The 22,698-nt window shown below is 32.8% G+C and overlaps 5 protein-coding genes across 5 annotated transcripts in view; 1 reads left to right on the forward strand and 4 right to left on the reverse strand.

Moving 5' to 3' along the window:
* The first annotated feature begins 890 nt into the window (after window positions 1-890).
* Window positions 891-4,628, forward strand: LOC113771721 (transcription factor MYB30-like). The gene is made up of 3 exons (XM_027316289.1): window positions 891-1,023; window positions 2,930-3,059; window positions 4,115-4,628. Exons 1-3 carry the CDS (start codon window positions 891-893, stop codon window positions 4,626-4,628), a joined length of 777 nt encoding a protein of 258 aa, XP_027172090.1.
* Window positions 4,629-5,174: 546 nt separating this feature from the next.
* LOC113771722 (probable serine/threonine-protein kinase PBL10) lies at window positions 5,175-10,433 on the reverse strand. The gene is made up of 4 exons (XM_027316290.1): window positions 10,244-10,433; window positions 8,114-8,226; window positions 7,092-7,337; window positions 5,175-5,252 (listed from the first exon to the last, which is right to left on the reverse strand). The coding sequence occupies exons 1-4, from the start codon at window positions 10,431-10,433 to the stop codon at window positions 5,175-5,177; spliced, it is 627 nt and encodes a 208-aa protein (XP_027172091.1).
* A 937-nt stretch (window positions 10,434-11,370) lies between these two features.
* Window positions 11,371-22,698, reverse strand: part of LOC113770122 (anthocyanidin 3-O-glucosyltransferase 2-like) — a 72,428-nt gene continuing 61,100 nt past the window's right edge. The window contains exon 2 of the mRNA XM_027314491.1: window positions 11,371-11,442. The gene's annotated coding sequence lies outside the window, so the exon portion shown is untranslated. The remainder of the gene's footprint in view (window positions 11,443-22,698) is intronic.
* On the reverse strand, window positions 11,484-13,215 carry LOC113770119 (anthocyanidin 3-O-glucosyltransferase 2-like). Its single transcript, XM_027314488.1, has one exon. The coding sequence runs from the start codon at window positions 12,947-12,949 to the stop codon at window positions 11,498-11,500; it is 1,452 nt and encodes a 483-aa protein (XP_027170289.1). The 5' UTR covers window positions 12,950-13,215; the 3' UTR covers window positions 11,484-11,497.
* Window positions 20,344-21,459, reverse strand: LOC113771723 (UDP-glucose flavonoid 3-O-glucosyltransferase 6-like). The gene is made up of 2 exons (XM_027316291.1): window positions 21,114-21,459; window positions 20,344-20,816 (listed from the first exon to the last, which is right to left on the reverse strand). The coding sequence occupies exons 1-2, from the start codon at window positions 21,457-21,459 to the stop codon at window positions 20,344-20,346; spliced, it is 819 nt and encodes a 272-aa protein (XP_027172092.1).

Genomic DNA, 22,698 nt, shown 5'->3' on the forward strand with positions numbered 1-22,698 from the left:
AGGATGTAAAATGTTTAGCATCCCTACTCCCTCTCCATGAATGTACTTTGAGGGAGCTTTTGTTGTAATCTGGTGCCTTTTGTGTTAATGAAATCTTTAGTCTCTTCGGAAAAGAAAGAAAAAAAAAAAAAGGCTGGCGTAGATAGCATCTTCTTGCTGACCACGAGATTGGAGGGGTCCTTGTCAATTAGACAAATACTTCTGCTTTTGTCTTGGAACTAAGTAATTATTTGTTGATAGAAAAATGGTTCAACTCTAAGCTGACAAATAGGAAAACAACAATCATAAAGCATGTGTTCGACGTCACATTATCATGTTGTACAACGTACGCTATTTTAATAGCCATATTCTTGAATGGTTGATGCATTATCAACATCGTGATTAAGTTTAGAAATGTGGTCACATGGAAGCATCCCTAAAAATGCAAGTGTTGTAAAGGATTATAAGTAGATCAACAAAAAAAGCATTCATTTAAACCTACTAATTGCAGATTGTCCAAGAAATTTTAATGATATAATTAATTAAGGAGCAACATTTTATGTGCAAATGTTGAAAAGATTGTGGAACTACTGCTTTATATTTTGTTATTCTTTGTGAAAATTGTATGCCACAAAAAAAAAAGGTAAATTCTTGGAAGGAAGTTCACCAGCTCCTTTCTACTTAATTAAAAGCTGCAATGAGAAGCAATTCGTATGGACCCTTCAGACTGACAAGTGGATATATCTAATACATAATGCTATTAACTTCTAAGAAAATGAATATTCTAATTGGTTTACGTAAGACTTCGAATACGTCGTCAAATGGCGAGCTAAATGATTTCGTTTACTATAAAATAGTGAGGTTTGCGTAAGATTTTGGTTCAAGAGTAGAGAGCTGAAGGTACTAGAAAAATGGGGAGAATCTCTTTCACAGACGAAAATGGAATGAAGAAAGGTGCTTGGAGCGAAGAAGAAGATAACAAGCTAAGAGCTTATGTCCAAAGATATGGTCATTGGAATTGGAGGCAGCTGCCCAAGTTTGCTGGTGAGCTATCGTTCCCTCCTCTTAGTTTGGAAAAGAAAGATGTTGCAAAAGAAAAAGGAAAAAAATGTTAAGCTTATTAAATGGAACACGTAAATCATGAACAGATTTCATCAATTAGACAAGAAATCACTTGCAATAATATCATCATGTTGCATGGTATGTTTTAATCTTGTTTACTTGGTGTATATGAATAAGTGAACTCCTATATAAACTTTAGTTTTCTTTTTTGAGTGATTATTTATATTACTTGGTGAGAAGTTAAGAACCAATGAAGCAGACCAACTAAACAAATTTAGTACAAAATAGTAATTAAATGTCTATCGGCTTACTTAGTTTACGTTTTCTTTTTATGCCTAGGGTGCAAGCATAACTTGATTGGTCGATTAAACCTATTTTTTTGTACCTTTAGAAATATTATCTAGGGTAAAATATACGAAGCCCTTTGTGGTATCACTAAAAGATACATAGTCCCACTATTCTTTAAAAATCCTTACATAATCACCTTATACTTTTAACTAAAGTGAAAAGGTGAATTTTAACCTATTATATCACTCGTAGCAGGTCATATTCTTCTTTATTAACAAAATTATAATTTATTTTCTACTTTACATTTTTTCTCTTTCTTTTCCTTTTTATTTAAAAAACAATTTATTCAAAAAAACCATTTTATTTCCTTTTTAATTAATTTTTAAATTTTCGTATCACTTCCCACCACTATCCCCTTCTATCTCAACCATCCTAACCCTCCACTATCACTCCTTATCCTTCCTTCCTCTTCTTCTTTCTCCTCTTTTCTCCTCTACATTACTCCTTTTCCATCTTCCTGGCTCCCTCCTCCTTCCTCCCCAATATTACCTCTTTCCCATCTTTCTTGCTCTTTCCTCCTTTCCCCCTCTTTCCATTTTTCTCATCTCCTTTCCCATCCTTGTCCTTCTTTCTAGTCACAACAGGAAGGAGGGGCAACTTGGAGGATGGGGAAGAAGGTGAGAAAGAGAGGAAGAAGAAGAGAGAGAGGAGAAGGGAAAAAGGAAGAGGAGAAAGATGGGAGACGGTAATGCGGAAAAGAAGGAAGAAGAGAAGAGGCTGGCAAGAGGTCATAGTGAAGGGGGAGGGAAGGGATGGAGCAGAATTGTGGCCATGAAGGAAGAAAGGAGTGATGGCTGAAGGAGTTGCAGCCATGGAGAAGATGAAAGCTTTTAAATATTTTAATTTGATCTATGAATTTTGAGTCTTAAGAAAAAGGTCCCTCAATTTAGTATGTTTCTTTTACAAAATTTTAAATTGACCCACTACTTTTGACAATTGAAGGAAGAAGGCTCTCAATTGACCTTTTTTTTTAATTTGTAAATTTTTGTGCCATTTTTACGTCACAAACCGGTTAAAAGTCAAATTTCACTTTAATTAAAAGTATAGGGTAATTATGTGAAGGGCTTTTAAATATGGGGTGTTATGTATCTTACGATACCACAAAGGGTTCCATGCATTTTGCCCTATTATTCTTCTATTTCGAAATATCTTTCTTTGTCTTTTTTTGGAATCCTGAAGAAGAAACTAATAAAGAGGCACATTAGTCGAGTTTTATTCTTAAATCCAACAAGAAATAAATAGTCTTAATGAAAGACAAAAGAGATTTGGCCCAATTTTATAGGCCCAGGATGTTAGCCCAAAACAATGATCAACCCATTTAAGGGTTTGATAATGATTAATGAATAAGATTTGAAAAAAAAAAGGACATATTTAACAAAACAATTTTGGCCTATATCTCACATAAAATAATCGGTACTTTTAAACGTATTTTACCTTGGTTCGAGTCAAAATTTTATGTCCACATAATAAAACCTGAATTTTTTTTTTTTTCATTTAGAATCTTCTTGTAACAAATACAACGCGGTTGCTTCTGTAATAGGTGTAGCAAGATGCGGGAAGAGTTGCAGGCTGCGGTGGATGAATTACCTAAGGCCAGGCTTGAAACGTGGGAAGTATACCAAAGAAGAAGAAGATCTTATACGAGAATGGCATGACAAGCTCGGGAATAAGTATGGACCAATACTCCACCACTTACCTCTAAACTTGTATTACATAATTGCTGATTACACATTTTACCTAATATTTAACAAGGTATATATTAGTACAAAATACACTTTACTCTCCTGTGATTTAGCGATTTTTCACATAACTTCCCTATAATTTCAAAAGTTATATATAATTCTCGCATAATTTGGATTAAAGTGTCAAAATGACAGAAATGATCATTTATAGCGGAACCTATAAAAATGTTGAAATTACCCTTGTTTAAAAACTGAAAATGGTTGAAGTGACCAAAATATATAAACATAATATGCATGACACTCTAACCCCGCATGATTTTATATTTTATCATATAACCCTTTATAGTTTTCAAAATACATACATAAGCTCCTTGTGGTTAATAAATAATTTTCAATTTTATATATGGGTACTTTGGACATTTTAGTTGACTCAGTTAAAATTTCGTCATTTTGACATTTTAATCCAAATCATGAGGGAATTATTTATAGACCATAGAGGGATTATGTGAAAAAGTGCTAAACCACAGGGAGATAAAGTGTATTTTGCCCTATATATTACTTAAAATGTTACATTTTGCTTTTGAACATGGATTAATATTTCTAACAAAGTGCACATCTACTAGCAACTTTTGATACTGGACAACTAATCAAAATTTGTACTTGAATATATAAATTTGTACATGTGACATGCATCTACTACTCCATTAATGTATATATTGTCAGTGCAATAAAGATTTAATTCTTTGAATGACTTTTGCAGACGAGAGAATTGAAGAAAATGGAACCTGGGACCTAACTCTTATGTTTTTGGATGTGATGAGGATCAAATCATTTTTAACGTTAGAGACTTAGAAAAACGATAATTAGCAAGCGTGCAGCTCACCTTATGCAAATTCTTTATTACAGTATAATTAGTTGTGTATTTTGAAAAGAATGCACAACAGCTTACCTGATTTGAAAAAATTGCACTAACAGCTTACCTCAATCTTATTCCACATTTCTTATGCCTTCTATTTCTTATTTTTTTGCACCAAAAACAATAGATGGTCAGCCATTGCAGCAAAATTACCAGGGAGAACTGACAATGAAATAAAAAATTATTGGCATACACAACTCAAGAAACGCATGAAAAAAATCCCACCAACAAAGAATCCTGCAGGAATGCCTACTGAAGACAGCTGCAAATCTGAAGCAAATCAGGAAGGCCAGCCTGATATTTCTCATCAAGAAGAGTTGCCTCAAGAAAATGTTGGTCCAGAAGCTTCAGTTTTACAAAGCTCAGAGAGAATTGAAACATCCATAACTCAATCTTCGAGCGAGATGTCAAGCTCAAATTCCAATTGGGTACCAGAAGATGGTATTTCCTCATGGGATCAATCATTTGCAGAAGTAGAAAGTTTCTGGAGTGAGCCGTTTGTCCTGGACACGTCTTATAACCAAAATAACTGCGATTTGTCGCCATTATTTGGGGATCAGGAAGGAGTTTTTGCTTCGTACTCCTCATGCTTGGATGATAACAATGATTTCCTTTACCAATGGATTGAAGATCATCCATAGAAAAGCTAGCTACAACGCTATCCTATGTAGTACTTGTAATTATGGATTGTTACAACTTGCAATATCACCTCTATATATATGTACAAATATCAGTTATATATACGTGTTCAAATTTTTCGAGAAATTTAGTATTTAGTTAATCTGGTTCTATTGAGATTAAGCGTGCATTTGATAAAAATAAAGTCTAAAAATTAAAATCTGAAATCTAAAGTCTTAATCCGTTAAATTATTGAATTGTTAAGTATTAAATATGATACATTTGAGTGTATATCATATTAAGCAATAAGTAAAATAGTTTATCACCTATTGTTTAAAGTAAGTTTTGCCGAGAAAATTTAATTCCACTTAATTAATTCAGATATTCTATTTTTAATTATTAAACACATCTGAGCATGTTAATATCTGAACCCCGTTAAATTTAAATTTTGAATTAGATTGTCAAACAGAGCTAAAAGCCTGGAATTTGCTTTAGCATGGTTGTACACTAGTAGTTGGTATTGTAATTGTAAACCAGGCACACGATTAATGGTGAAAATAACTTCTTAGCTACATTACTTTGCAACCTATTCTAGATAGGGCTAATCCAGGGATTAAGGGCTTGTGAATCTGCTCATCAATATGTAGCTACAAAAAATGAGCGAAAGTGAAGTAAAACAGTTTCATGGTCACGTCAAAACCTTACCAGACTAGCAATAATCAAATTGAAACTTACCAGTATATATATAATCTTATCATATATATATATATATATATATATATAGCAGCAGACTCATTCACAGACTGGGATTTGGAAGTTACTAAATCGAGTGCTTTTACGATGATTCCAGTTTCAGGCCGGCGAGAAGGAATTTCGTGGATGCATATCTCTGCAATGTAAAGAAACCGGCGTGCTTCGTGAAGCGGAAAATCAACTCTACTTTTCAGTGATGGATCCACTAGTTCGATCCACTTCCTTTTCTGCTTGAGCAAAATGCATGCCTGCAACTTATATCTTATGAGAAAGCTGTCCTGTCCATCACATACACTTAATCGTAGTAATTGATGGCAGAATTATTTTGTTATCAATACTACTACAAGTAAAAAGAGTGTTCTAAAGGAATTTTTTTGAGTGTTCTAAAGGAAATAGTAAAGTCGCAGGTCTTGAGAATTATTGACAATTCTCTATCACTAATTTTGTATTTAGATGTGACCAACTGAGGGGAGACCTAAATTAGGATAGCTTTTGAAAAGGGGGGGTCACAAATAGTGAGGATTTTGAAACAATGTATCATATGAATGCGTTATTTAAACAACGCATTTACTGAATGCATTGTGTTAAAAATAAATACATATACAAATCAAGAAGAGATTTGAGGAAATATTGCATTTACTAAATATTTTTCACTGTTGGAAAGAATTTGAAAATATCACTCTTGAAAAATTTTAATTTTTTTTCCAAAATAGTATCACTTTTTTGAAATTCACTCGTGGTCCAATAAAGTACAGAATATATCCCGGCGAATTCACTTCCTACTTCATAGATAGATATGTACACTGGCTTTAAAAATCTCAATCCTTATTCCTATGTTTCAAGCAAAATCACTCCCTATACCATAAATACTTAGGCCGGTTTCAAAACTCTCGAGCATTTGAAGATAAGGGTTGCAATTTTTGTACATGCCTTTGACATTGATAAGGATTAAAACATTTTCTACATATCCGTGACTTCCAAAATAACAACTTTTGTGATGTTACAATAATGCTATATATGAAGACACAAATAGATTATGTCCTCAGAAAATATTAAATAACAAAGGTCTTGTGTATTTGGTAAAAAAAAAATAACAAAAGACGCGATTACAACCATATTGAAGTGTATAATAAGACGAGGTGAGAGTACTACTTCTTGTTCACCTAGTTTAACCAACTATTTTATGAGTAATTGGTTACTAAAAGAACTTTAAGGCTTTACTTAGATATAGGTCAATGAATTAAATCTCTTGACCTATATTCTAAAAAATCCTAGCCACTAATAGAGTTTTAAAACTCTATTTGGATGTAGCATGCATTTTAAAAATCCAAGTTTTTCCAGAAATTTCGCTAGCAAGTGTGTAGGCATTTGTTTGGATTGGTAGCGATTCAGTCTCCTCCAAATTTTCCTTGGACTTCTCTAGATCCCCCTGCCCCTAGTATAAAGTAGGTGTAGTTCTAAAGTAGATTCTATCATGTCTGGAAGAGAGAGAGAGAGAGAGTACTACTTCTTGTTCACCTAGTTTTTTTTTTCCCTCTGCACTGTCTATCTAATAAATCTCACGCCCTTACTTTAGGGTAAAAAATATCTCAAAGTATATTCTCAGGTTATTTAGGAATACTGTCATATAAATAGCAAAATTTTTTGCATGTACAGAGAATGGATAGATTGTTGGAATTCGTCAAAAAAAAGGAGAGAGAGAGAGAGAGAGGGAGGGGCTAACGACTACTTACCCAATGAACGAGGCTATCCTGAGGAGTCGGCCTATCCGTATCCAATGCAACTCGACCAGCAATTAGCTCCAACAGGACAACACCAAAACTATATATATCACACTTGAACGTAAGCTTCCCTGAATCCAGATATTCTGGTGCACAGTACCCTTGGGATCCCAAGACTCTTGTGGTAACGTGGGATTTATCCAGGACTTTAGGAGGCTCGTATCTGGCGAGTCCGAAGTCTCCAAGCTTAGCTTGTAACTGGTTGTCCAACAAGATGTTTAAAGATTTGATGTCGCGATGGATGGATGACGGGCGGGCAGGCGCTGCAATGGAGATAGTGGAGGCCTTTGGCAGCTCCTAAAGCAATGTTGACCCCTGTTTTCCAATCCAGGGGCTGTTGTTCACCAATTCCTTCAAAATGATCGGCCAGACTTCCCCAGGCATGAATTCATGCACCAAAAACTTCTCATTTCCTTCAGATGCGTATCCATATAATTTTACCAAATTCGGATGCCTTAATGTTCGTAGAATCTCTACCTCGTTCTTGAATTCTTATTCTCTTTGTATCGATCCGTCTTGGTGAAACAGGAATTTAATTGCAGCAATCTGATGGTGATGAATCAATCCATTCAATTCAGTGGACACAAATTTTAAGTGCTAATATCAATTCAAATTTATTCAAATACTAGGAGTACTGATTTTTACTAGTAATAGAACTAGCAGTAAGTAGTAACAGGATAGAACAAATAGTTCTACTTATTTGCAGATTGGTTGACTTATCAAAACAAACAAGAAGCGTAGAGCAAACGTGCTCATTTCCCTACTATGAGTAATGCATCAAACAAAATGCCCTGAAGTTACATGTTTCATACTTTATTTCATTGATCATTTGATTCTGGAAATCTTCGTAAGTTAAGTAAGTGACGCGAACAATTTTTTTACTACTAGTAAATTAGTTGAACATGGAACAAGAAAAATTGATGTGAAAGTCAATTTGCATCAATTAATTCATGAAGAACTATGCCAAATCTTACTTGGCCAGATTCGAGGGTTCCTTTGTAAACCACTCCGTAGCCTCCCATACCAATCACATTTTCAACTGAGAGATGTCCGGTGGCAGTTTTAAGCTTACACACAGTAAATTTACCTATAACAGTACTTTGTAAGAACATTGATATAATAAAGATTTAGGTTTGAGGTCGATCATTCAAAGAACAAAATATATAAAAAAATGGAATTAATGGCAAAATTAAGCAATAATAGTAGTTACCGCTGGTTACTTGATCTTCAATTTGATTACCCTCAATCTTCTTGATGCCCTTGGGCTAATTTCTGAATAGGCAAGAACAACAACCCATTGCTTATATAAGCAACTGTATATCTCAGTGTTGCAAAGTGGAAGTTGTATAAGTACGAGAAGCATGAGAATCATTGAATATAAGCAACTGCATGTGTATCTGGTACTCCAATTATTAAGTTATTGAATTGTTAAACAGTAAATTTAGCAAATTTGAGTATATATCACATTATTTGACACAAAAAAAAAGAGTATATATTGCATTAACTGATAAGTGTATAACATTTGAATATATAACGCATAAGTGATAAGTGAATAGTTTATCAAGTGTTTTTGATAGTAAGTTTTGTTTTAAAAATTCGGTGGCAATTAATTATTTTAGATGCTCAATTTTTGGTTATCAAACACATTTGAATATGTTAAAATCTGAATCCATTAAGTTTAAGTGCTGAATTGGGTGATCAAATAGCTCCAAGATAATTCGAATTCGTCAATTCAGAGATGAACTATTTAACTATTTGTTTCAAATATCTCAGCTTGAACTTGGCTTGACATTTTTGTGAGTTACTCGAATGTGACCCAAAGTTTATATAGATTTTTAACCTATTTGATAAAGGCCAAAATTTAAGTAGATGCGGTCTTCAAAGACCCAAAGATTCAAATTGTGCCATACCACTTGGTAAAATAGTGTGGTACAATTTGGGCCATTGAATTTTTGAAAGTAAGTTTTATTCAAGTGTGAGCCTTTGATACATAGGCCATTTTTTTTATTATTCCTTGTACCTTATATGTTCAAAAAATCGTTTAATGAATGACAATTTCAAGTCCTAAAATTCATATTGGTTGACTCAAAGTTAACGTGCTTGTTAAGGTCAAACAAAATGTTAACATGCTTGTTTAATGGGCTGTTTATTTTGGGTCGAACCCATGCAGTGAGGTTTATGAGTAGGCAATTAAGTTGGGCCACATCTGTTAAAGGTGGCCGTGTAAAAATAACATGGGCTCCATTCCATTCAAATAACATGGGCCATATCTGCAATTGAAAGTGCAGCCAATAGCCCGTCATAAGATGGGATATTAAATAGAGGTATTATCCACAATCTAGTTATTGTGATCCGGTAAAGTCCGTCCATAATAAGCGGATTTAAGTATGCAATAACTTTATTTTCAAAAAAAAAAAAGAAGTATGCAATAACTTTGAATGGATTTAAATGAATATCCAATTATATCTAGTTAATTATTGATTGGTAGTGAATTAATTCGACTCATTTATTTATATCCATTTAAAAATAACTATATATTTAAACTCTATTTTAAGTGGGTGTTAAACAAATAAATTTAAATTTTCTACTAATCTAATAATAATAAAATGTCATTATTTCTCCTCAAACAACATGCAAAAAAATTATAAAAAATAAAATTTCAATTACTTGGAACCACTAATTATCCATTTAGAAGTTTCTCAAAAAGTATCCGCTTTTATTGAAACAAGAAAGTCAATAAATTCAAGAACTAATGACCTAAGATTGTAGTCGAATGGCCACTTCAATCCCTCCTTGGGAATAGCCGTATAGGTTGGGGATTCCAAACCCCCTGCTTATGCGTAAATCCAGGAAATCCTGACACTTTCTACTGTAGGAGTGGGTGCAGTTATACTTGTCTAGTTTGATATTGGTGATTTAATTTTCGTTGGCTTTTTCATGGTCCAGTTGAACCTATCTCCTTTCTTATATTTTAGGAATAGGTATAGATGGTTGTCAAAAAAAAAAAAGGAAGAAGACCTAAGAGAGAAATAATGGCACCCAATGCTTTTGATGATATTCTCCAATGACAAATAAGAAGATCCCCACCTTCCTGCCACGCTAACCTACGTTTCTCACTGATAACGCTTTAACCCTTTTCCTCACTTCACTTTCACCATCCCTGAGTTCTCTTATCCCTTTCTCAACTTGCTCAGCTCTTACTATGCCTTGATTCTTCTTTTCTTCAAAATAATCTAAGCAAATTTCCACTGGATTGCCCAACTCTTTCACCACCTGAAAAGCTGAGAAAAGCATTCAGCTGTTGCTCCGCGTGCAACGGCAATGTAGCCATTGGCACGCCACACCATATATTCTCCAAAGTTGAATTCCAACAACGAGACAAAAACCGCCCACTGCCTGGTGCGACAACACGGCTAATTGTTTAACCCAGCCTACGACTTTTACCAAGAAGATATCCACAGCCTAATTGTTGAAATCTTTGATATTTAAATAATTTGTGGGTGTCAATTGGCATCATTAATAATTGTTTTTCCTGTAAATGATTAAGGTTCGTTTGTTACAAACCTGATGCAATACTGAAAATATGCACCAAATTTTTGTTAGACGAATATTTGCCACAGCTATTTGTCAACATTTTGAATCCACATTTGTGTTTTGTAGGAGATGGCAATAATCAAGTGTGGTTAATACTCGAAAGTTCAACATATCATAGAACTTGAAGAGAAATGAATATTTAGAAATAGATTGATGTAGTTAAATTTTGTTGTTATACTTCTTATAATGTTTAAGGAACACTGGCATAAATTATTGTATTTCTCGTGACTTCTGAACTAGTAGAATAATTTTCTCGAAATTCTGCGAAAAGCTAACCAAGTCAATATCGATGTTTTACAATTTACACCTGTGGGTTGAAAAGATTAAATCAAGACACACTCTCAACAGCTCTCTAGCCACTCTACTGCAAGATATATGCAGCCTACAAATCTCATTTTACTGAATTCCTAGTAATGGTCAGAAATTGGAAAGAAATGTTGATTAATTAGCGAGATCAGTTTAACAAGATAAAGGCTGTTTTTTCACTGTTTTATTCAACTGGAACATATTCAAAAGTCTGTGGGGGCAGAATATATCAATGATTCTTAACAAGATTAGCTTAACAAGAGGAGGAGAGTGCCTTGTTCTCAAAACCTAAAGGTTTTTGAGATTCACTGAACAGATAAAATTTTTTTTCAACTGTCTCATTCAACTGCAACATATTCGAAAGACTGTGGAGCAGAATGTATCAATGATTCCACATTTGCACTTGTCCTACATTTAGTTGAATTGAACCTTGTTCATATCTCCATTAACAACAGTTTTCATAGCACCAATTGAGCTGAAGACCGTGAACAAATGTCTTGAATAAGATTCCCCAAAGCGAAATAAGATGACCCACCTTCCTTAGTAGCTAGTCTGCTTTTCTCGCTGAATTCTTTAACCCTTATCCTTACTTCATTCTCAACATCCATGATTTCCCTTATGCCTTTCTCTACTTGCTCGGCTCTCACCAGAGCTTGATTTTCCTTTTGTTGCTTGTAGTCCAAGCTAATTTCTACAGCAATTCCCAACTCTTTCACCAACTGGAACGCATTCAGCTGTTGCTCAGCTTGTACAGGCCAGGCGGCAATAGGCACCCCACAAAAGATGCTCTCCAGCGTTGAATTCCAGCCGCAGTGTGACACAAATCCCCCAACAGCCGAATGTGACAGCACGGCCAATTGTGGAACCCAACCCAGTACTTTTCCGATCGAAGCCGTTCGATCCAAGAACCCTTCGGGCAGCACAAGTTCAAGATTCTCATAATCCCTAGGAAATCCTCCTTTCGTTGCAGGGGGCTGCCTGAGAACCCATAGGAACCGATGACCACTTCTCTCAATGCCATAAGCTATTTCTTGAACTTGGTCCGGATGGAAACTTGCCAAGCTGCCAAAACAGAGAAAAACTACCGAGTTTTTAGGCTGACAATCCAGCCATTTCATCATTGCTGAATAATCTTCACTAGATTGAGTGTGGATTTGGGACCTATTTAGAATAGGCCCAACAGGAAAGATTGGTGGCAAGCTTGATTTACCATAATAAGAATCTAATGAAAAGGAACTAATAGCATTAGATTCAAGATCACTGAAAGTGTTCACTATGATTCCTTTAGCCCTTCTGTAGTCACGGGTCCATTTCAAAACGAAGGTCGACCAATATTCCTTCTGGGTTGCCATAGCTGGGAGGACGCCGATTGGAACTGGTTTTGCAAAACTAGGGAGAATTAAATGGCTTTCCCCTTTAACCAGATCAGATATGTCCTGGTTGTGCTCGTCTTCAAGGGTTTGGAAATGAAGCATCAGACCAAGAAAAGCCGCACCAGAGGTGAAGAATATGTAGGTAGGAACTCCAAGCTCGTCAGATACGTCAATCATGGTCGTGCTAACTAAGTCAATCAAAAACCCACAAAATTTTTGAGTTTTTGAGGCTATGGCTCTCACATGAGGTTTCTGATATTCTAGGAGCTTGAAAGTGAAGAGCCCTCTATGTGTGATGTTCCAATCAGAGGTGTCTTCTGGTGTTGGAAGGTGATGGAAGTGGAGGCCTTCAACATTTGTGGCAGCGATGAGGGACTGAATTCTGGCTGTGCCATGGGGATCAATTGGCAGCTCCATGATCAGGGCTATGATTGATAGTTGATTGTTTCTTGCAAGCATCAGCTTGGCCAGCTCAAGGGCCTGTACCAAGTGCCCCATAAGAGGTGAAACCATCATCAGGAGCTTAAATTTCTCCATTTGATACAGGAGAAGAAGGTTAAGAGGGGATGGAATTGTAGTTCTAGCGCAAGAAGGATGCCTTTGAGGTTAATAAGTTCACAGATTTTGCATAGAAGTTGCTTGTCAAAATTGGGATCTATGCTAGTAATTGAGAGTCCTCAAAAATATATCTTCGTCGGTCCACTTTTTAGACGACGGTTCTGTTGGATCACGTAACCTCGTAGACTTGACTTCAATGCCTCTTCATTGAATTGACTGAGCTCTGCGGCCCTTACAGATGCTGTTGAGTCGATCCGATCTCGAGCTTGAATGCTAAGAGGGCTATTGGACTTCAAGCTCGAGCTCGATCGAGCCCCAAATTTTAAATTCAAACTCGATTCGATATAGTTAAAAATAACTCGAGCTTGAATTCGTATAAGATTCGAACTCTAGTACTCGAGCTAAGTTCAAAAAATGAGCTCGAAAACCTTTGTTTTCTAGACCAAAATTCAGAAAAAATACTGTGCTTTCCTTCAACAAAATAACGACTCATATTAAAGCGTGCATTTTTCTTCATTTCAATACAAATTCCCATCATGTGATTTAAGCACTCTAAAATCCACAGTATCAAACTAGTTAATATGGCAGTTTCTCAATAGCCAAAATAGCCATGTAAGCAAAAAAATAGAGAACTTGATATTAATAGAATTTAGTTACAACACGCTAAACGTACATATTTTAGATCAAGTTCTCTATACAATATTCTATTAAGATCCATTGTCAAGATTCTATACAACAATTCATGTACAGATTTTAATCAAAAATCAAAACACAACTTGGTAGCAGCTATACAACATTCACTTGAGTAAAAAAAAAATCACCAGATTCACTGCACCTCAGATTTTGCATAGAAGTTACTTGTCAAAATTGGGATCTATGCTAGTGATTGAGAGGCCTCAAAAATATATCTTTGGCGGTCCCATATCTTGCAGAAGCATGTGTTTGTATTTGTTTGGAGAAACGTGATTCGCTGGGATATAGGATCTAGAGGACAGCTCTGTTGGATCAGGTAACTTCATTGACTTGACTTCAATGCTTCTTCAACGAACCCAAAAATGATTACCAGAAGCCCGTGACAAGGGTAAGCCAAAAATGACTTGACTAGCGCCTGACCAATTGGTTCGATAAATTGTGCTAGGCTGGTATTTAATCATTCTCTGAAGTGAAGTCTCAATGATCTAAATGAACAGTGTAATTCTTTGTCATTTAACACAAAGCTGTTGAACAATTGATAAAAATACTAGGCATCGTGCCCCGCGAGTTTCGCGGGGTGCCCATTATTGATTGTTTAAGGATAATGTAAGATTTATTTAATAATTAATGTTTAGAGTGTTTTATATGACAGTAGAGTTGGAATAATAAATAGAGGAACAATATATTGGATTAATATATTTATAAATAGATATAGTAATATTGTTGTGATTTGTATTTAATTTTTTAAGAGTAACAGGATGTAAATATTATTTAAATTAATGGAATGTAAATCATTTTTTAATAGTTGAGATAAATTAATAATTCGAAATAATTTCGATATGTTTATTTTTATATTATTAAATATAAGTGGAAGTAGAATAAAGAAAATTTAGGGAATAGATAATTGCTATGTGCAAGAAGTTATAGTGGACACGTTTAATTATGATTGTTGGATAAAGTCTCTGCTGAAGAGCTGCAGATGATAATTGTTTTCATTGAGTAGAGTGAACAGGATGACACTTCCTTCATGTAAGAAGTGTTTTTGTGCGAATATTGGCCAACCTTCTGTTATTTCTATTCCTTCTAGCTGAAAGATCCATCGAGTTTTAGCATGATAGCAATTGATAACTCCTATGTTGTTTGTTTGTATATGCGAGGGTATATCACCAATGAGTACCTGAGATAGAAAATAGGGAAAAAACGTAGTTGTATTATGAAATGAGAGTAGCAATGTAGTGCATGAATTATATTGATTGGAATGTAATTTGTATGAAACTCACCAAAGATTCAAGATCGTGTGTTAGATAGTGGAAGAGTTTAGTATTGAAAAACTAAAAGAAAAGAAATATAGTGAAGAATATAAATTCATAAATATAATATATACAAATTAATGATTTTTAACAATTTGAAATTATAAATTTAGAATCATATATTTGTATTTATTGATCGAATAATTGTTTTTTGAATCAATAAATATTGGATTGATTTAATTTTAAGTTTATATATATTAGATACATGTCAAGTACATATGATTTTCATTCATTTGTATTAATATGAAATAGTATAATCAATTTATATATATTGACTGCATACACATAGAATTTGTATTCATTTGCATATATTAGATGCACGTAGGATTTTTAGCGATTTGCATATTTTTTCATATTTAATATTTTTGCTAATATATACATTTTGGAGAAAATTAATTAAATTTATATATATTAGATACATGTTAAGTACATATGATTTTCATTGATTTGTATTAATACGAAACAGCATAATTAATTTATATATACTGATTGGATACACATAGAATTTTTATTCATCTGCATATATTAGATGTACGTAGGATTTTTAGGAATTTGCATATTTTTTCATATTTAATAGTTTTTCTAATATATATATTTTGGAGAAAATTAATAAATAAGTGAATAAATATAAAAAGAAGGCTATTTTATGTATTAGATGTGCATAGCATTTTTAGTGATTTGCGTATTTTTTTAATTGTTAATATTTTTGTCAATATACACACTTTCGACAAAATTAATAAATAAGCGTGTTAATAAATAAGCGGATAAATACAAAGAAGGAAGGAAAATTGTAAATATACAAATAGTCTCAAAATTATAATTATTTGATATAAATAACACTTATTATACATTAATACAAGGTACTATTATTAATTTATATATATTAGATATGCGTTAAACACATATAATTTTCATTGATATGCATTAATACAAAACAGCATAATCGATTTATATATATTGATTAGATACATATAGAATTTTTATTCGTTAGTATGTATTAGATATAAATAGGATTTTTAGTGACCTGCGTAATTTTTTGATAGTTAATATTTTTTTCAATACACACACTTTTGACAAAGTTAATAAATAAGTGAGTTAATAAATAAGCGGGTAAATATAAAGAAGGATGGAAAATTATAAACATATAAATAGTGTCAAAATTATAATTATTTCACATAATAACACTTATTATATGTTAATACAAAGTATTATTATTAATTTATATATATTAGATGCATGCTAAACATATATGATTTTCATTGATCTGCATTAATACAAAACACCATAATCGATTTATATATATTGATATATATTGATTAATATGTTTGTGTATATAGCAACCTGCATGTTTTTTTGATATTTAATATGTTTGTTAATATACACATTTTAGAGATGCACATAGGATTTTTAGCGATTTGCATATTTTTTTTCATATTTCATATTTTTGCTAATATATACATTTTGGAGAAAATTAATAAAATTTATATACATTAGATACATATTAAGTACATACAATTTTCATTGATTTGTATTAATACGAAATAGTATAATTGATTTATATATACTGATTGGATACACCTAGAATTTTTATTCATTTGCATATATTAGGTGTACGTAGGAATTTTAGGAATTTGCATTTTTTTCATATTTAATATTTTGCTAATATATATATTTTGGGGAAAATTAATAAATAAGCGAATAAACATAAAATGAAGGCTATTTTATGTATTAGACATGTATACCATTTTTAGTGATTTGCATATTTTTTTAATAGTTAATATTTTTGTCAATATACACACTTTTGACAAAATTAATAAATAAGCGGATAAATATAAAGAAGGAGAGAATATTATAAATATAGAAATAGTGTCGAAATTATAATTATTTCACATAAATAACACTTATTTTATGTTAATACAAAGTAGTATTATTAATTTATATATATTAGACGCATGCTAAACATATATGATTTTCATTGATCTGCATTAATACAAAACACCATAATCGATTTATATATATTGATATATATTGATTAATATGTTTGTGTATATAGCAACGTGCATGTTTTTTGATATTTAATATGTTTGTTAATATACACATTTTAGAGATGCACATAGGATTTTTAGCGATTTGCATATTTTTTTCATATTTAATATTTTTGCTAATATATACATTTTGGAGAAAATTAATTAAATTTATATACATTAGATACATATTAAGTACATACGATTTTCATTGGTTTGTATTAATACGAAACAGTATAATTGATTTATATATACTGATTGGATACACCTAGAATTTTTTATTCATTTGCATATATTAGATGTAAGTAGGATTTTTAGGAATTTGCATTTTTTTTCATATTTAATATTTTTGCTAATATATATATTTTGGGGAAAATTAATAAATAAGCGAATAAGCATAAAAAGAAGGCTATTTTATGTATTAGACGTGCATAGCATTTTTAGTGATTTACGTATTTTTTTAATAGTTAATATTTTTGTCAATACACACACTTTCGACAAAATTAATAAATAAGCGGATAAATATAAAGAAGGAGAGAAAATTATAAATATACAAATAGTCTCAAAATTATAATTATTTGATATAAATAACACTTATTATATGTTAATACAAGGTAGTATTATTAATATATATATTAGATATAGGTTAAGCACATATAATTTTCATTGATCTGCATTAATACAAAACAACATAATCGATTTATATATATTAATTAGATACATATAGAATTTTTATTCGTTAGTATGTATTAGATATACATAGGATTTTTAGTAACCTGCATAATTTTTTGATATTTAATATTTTTTTTCAATACACACACTTTTGACAAAGTTAATAAATAAGTAAGTTAATAAATAAGCGGATAAATATAAAGAAGGATGGAAAATTATAAACATAGAAATAGTGTCGAAATTATAATTATTTCACATAAATAACACTTATTATATGTTAATACAAAGTAGTATTATTAATTTATATATATTAGATGCATGCTAAACATATATGATTTTCATTGATCTGCATTAATACAAAACACCATAATCGATTTATATATATGGATATATATTCAATGAGTATTAGATCGATTGATTTGTAAGTAAATGTTCTTGGAAAAGATAATACTTGCATTAATCTTTTGGCAATTAATAAGATTATAAAATTTAAAGATAACACAATTTTGGAGAGCCGGTTTTGTCATTGATATCAAGAATTAATAATGTTTCATTGAATAGCATATATGAATAAATACTTATTTGATGATGAAGTAATTTATTTATCGATTAATCAATATCTTAGTAAAAGCCAACAAATAAATAATGTAATACATAAAAGTTATACTGTTGTGTATATATTAGGTGGATATAGAATTTTTATTGATTTGCATAATTTTTTGAAAATTAATATCTTTCTTAGTATATAAAAGAGCAAAAGAAATTATATTTTGAAAAAGGAAAGATTAATACAAAGTTAAAGAAAGAAATTATATATGTTGAAGGAAGTTAATTAATAAAATTCATAAATTAGTATCTGTAATTTTTGTGAATAGAGCCCGACAAAGATTGGAGCAACGAACGATGCACAGGAAACAAAACGATCAGATAACAGTTGGAGCGGCAAATTTTTGTCAATAGTGCCAGATAACAATTGCAGGAACGAAAGATGAACAGCAAACAAAAGCCTCGGATAACAATTGAACCAACAAAGGATGGGCAGCAAACAAAAGGACAAAATTGAACACAAAATTACAAAGAAACCAAGAGAAGGGCAGAATTGGAAGAAGAAAATAAAAGCAGAAATGAGCAAAAAGGCAGCAGCAGGCAAAACGGCTGTAGGGGAGCTGCGAAAGGACCAAAAAGGACAAAATGAGCCGCGAAACCACAGCAAAACCGGCACAATCAACTATTCATCAGGCTTCGCGGCTTTAAGTAGTTTAGATATAGGTATAGAATTTTGTGGTCTTATGAACATTAGAGAAGCAATTTAAGTTATAAGTACCTTTATCAATGATTAATTGTTCAATCCTCTAACCAAAAGTAGCTAGTTGTTTTAATTGAGAATTGGTTAGTTTCCTCTAAACTCTAATGTTTGGACAATGAATTGCAACAAGGTCGCCATATTAAAGATCTTTACATGCTAAATTCATAGCCTGAATCAAGTCTTGATGCTCCTTTCGACAGAGGTAACAACAACGTATCCTCACAACATTTATCCTCCAAAGTTTTAAGGGTAAATTACCATTTACCTCCTTGTCACATTTTGTCACATAATTCTCCTATGGTTCAATAGTATTTGCTTGACCCTGTGTTGTTTTACGTAAAATAGAAAATGAATAGAAAGCATATCCAGTTTAATGATATCTAGTTAAACTTTTTCCAATTTGACCAATACACCCTCCTGAAATGCATTTGAAATATGAAATATGGCATATGCTAACGTATGGAAAATCCACTTAACTCCTCTTGTGGCTTTGCATTTGACCATATAGTCCCATTGTAGTTTAGTAATACCCACATAGTATTAGTTTAAAATTATGATGTATATGTACATGTCCCAATATTAGTATTAGTATTATTTTGTTTCGATTCAAGAGAGATTCCAAATCTTATAATAAAGAGTAGAGAAATGAGAGAGGTTCAGAGTTGAACCTAGAATCTTATAATCACATGGCTAATGTTTCTCCTTGCTAACCCTTGGGTCATTGTTGATACTTATGTTATTTGTTAAGAGAATTCTTCTCACATTGAAAACTTATTAGAACTTTGTTTGCCAGAGGAAACAATATGTTGTATGTTGGAACAATGTTTCTCACTATTTATTGTTCCCTTGGCAAACATTGTGCTGAAACAAGATTTTTTTTTTCTTTTGTTTTTTTATCTGTAAATGGAAGGTTTTAAACCCAAAACCTTCTACTTATAATTTCTTTTATCTTAATATCTAACCCAACTCTTCTCCTGCTGAAACAAGATATGGCTACAGAGAAATTGAACTAACAATTGTTACATCAAATAATTTATGAGCACATAGTTCCACAATTTCACTCTCATATTCTCCATAGGATCTTTTCTTAGTTCACTTGACCAAAACGAAAAACTGGAATAACATTTACCAGAAAAAAAGTGTTTGATAATCCAGCAAATGTTTAAAACTAATAAATTAAGTATTTTTTTTCTATTAAACTTATTTGACAATAGAATTCTCTCATTTCTGAATATAACATGCATGTAGTATAGTACTTTAGTTCAACTCAAATGTATTGATTATCAAACGGAATGGATATGACTTTGTGATTACAGCAATTAAAACTTCAAGACTGAGATTTCAATTTCAGATTTCACACTTTAATATTTATTTTCTACCAAGGCTCCCCAATACTTGGGAAGCTTGATGGAGGCTACTGCACAGAGTCAGCATCAAATTCTCAAAGGCCACACGAGACGAACAGCCTTCCTTCATAGCTTGCCTACATTTCTTAGTAAACTCTTTGACCTTTTTCCTGGCATCATTCTCACCATCCATGACTTCCCTTATTCCTTTCTCTATTTGTTCTGCCTTCGCCAAAGGTTGATGCTTATTAGCTTCGTTGAAATCCGAACTAATTTCCCCAGCCATTCCTAACTCTTTCACCAATTGGAATGCGTTGAATTGTTGCTTTCCAAACAATGGCCATGCAGCAATTGGCACACCACACCAAATACCCTCCAATATTGAGTTCCAGCCACAATGTGGCACAAATCCACCCACGGCTGGGTGTGACAAAATGGCCATTTGTGGAATCCAGCCCACAACTTTTCCAATCAAAGCTGTTCGATCCAAGAATCCTTCGGGCAAAGCAAGTCCATGATTTCAAATTCCCCTGCAAATTCTCCATTTTTAGCGGGGAGTTGCCTAAGAACCCAAAGAAATCGGTAGCCACTTTTTCAAGGCCTACTGCTATTTCTTTCACTTGATCCAGCTTAAAACTCCCATACTACCAAAACAAAGGAAAACAACTGATTTTTCCGGCTGGATATCCATCCATTCCATCATTTCTGAATGGTCATTAGTGGATTGAGTTTGGATTTGTGACGTATTTAGAACTGGACCAATAGGGAAAATTGATGGCAATCTTGACGTACCATAAGAATATTCCATTAGAAAAGAATTAATAGCATGAGGCTCAAGATCAGCAAATGTGTTGACTAGGATGCCCTTGGCCCTTCTATACTCACGAGTAGCCTTCAAGAACCAGCAACGCCAAATTTCCTTTCTAGTTGTAAAAATTGGGAGGACGCTACTTGGAACATTGTTGGTTAAGCTAGGAATGACCAATTTCATTTCAACTTGGACTAAATCGGATATTTCCTTAGTTTGCTCATCCTCGAGTGTTTCAAAATGGAACATAAGACCAAGACTAGCAGCACCACAAGTGAAGAAAACATAGCAAGGAACATCAAATGCTTCAACTACATCGATCATTGTCATCTTATCATGTCAACTATGATCCCTGCAAAATGTTTGATTTTAGAGACGGTTTCTCGTACATTAGGTTTCTGAAACTCTATGAGCTGATTAATATAGCTTCCTCTATGTGGAAAATGCCATTGAGAGATATCTGGCGTTGGAAGGTTGCAGAAATTGAGGCGATCGACTTTGCAGGAGGTGATCAGAGACTCAATTTTGGCCATGCCTGCAGGATCAAATGGTACCTTCGTGACTAGGAGTGAAATAGATAGTTTATCAGTTTTTTGAAGCATTAGCTTGGCTAGCTCCATGAATAGTGCAAAGTGCCCGATTAGCGGTGCAACAATGATTACTACCTCAAGTTCGTCTATTAGTATTTGGTAAGGAGGGCTTGGTCCTGAGGGAAAGAGTAAAAGCCTAAGAGGGATCTTTTATGAACTCTTTTTCTCATCGAGGAAGAGTACAATGAACAATCATTCATATTAAGGCATGAATTCATGCACCAAGAACTTCTCATTTCCTTCATATGCGTATCCATATAATTTTACCAAATTCGGATGCCTTAATGTTTGTAGAATCTCTACCTCGTTCTTGAATTCTTGTTCTCTTTGTATCGATCCGTCTTGGTGAAACAGGAATTTAATTGCAGCAATTTGATGGTGATTGTTAGGTTCGAAGACAACCTAAGAGGGGGGTAAATTAGATTGATTAAAAAATTAATCAAATTATGAGTACTTTTTTGTTCAATATGAAATTTACCCTTTTTTTTAAGTGATTATACAGTGAATCAATCAATGAAGGAACAATATCACTTGAGAGAAGTAAAAGAGATATGCAATTTAAGAATCACAATATAATAATCAATAAATAAGAAGAGAAGAGTTGCAAACCAATTGACTACCAAGCTCCTCTTGAGCTTGAAGATCAATTCACAAAGCAAGTTTTTTCAAATTGATAAAATATAACTAATCTTGTGTACAAAGGAAAGTTCACTTCTTTCTTGCTCCAAGTTTCACTCGGACAAATTAGGAAATTTTACTATCCATCAGGACAATCCTTACAGAGTTACCCTATTGAAGTATTCACTCACAAATGAAAAGATTACAAGGAGCCTTACACCACCAAGAGTACAAATCTTCCTTGGAGAGTGTTTTGCCATAAAACTACTCTTAATCTTTTGTATCTTCAGTGTGTAAAAGTTGTTTGAAATTTCTGAGCATGTACTATTTATATAAGACCAAAAAAGTGCTTCATTAATAC

The sequence above is a fragment of the Coffea eugenioides genome, chromosome 5 (assembly GCF_003713205.1).
Source record: "Coffea eugenioides isolate CCC68of chromosome 5, Ceug_1.0, whole genome shotgun sequence".
In the NCBI taxonomy this organism is placed as follows: Eukaryota; Viridiplantae; Streptophyta; class Magnoliopsida; order Gentianales; family Rubiaceae; genus Coffea; species Coffea eugenioides.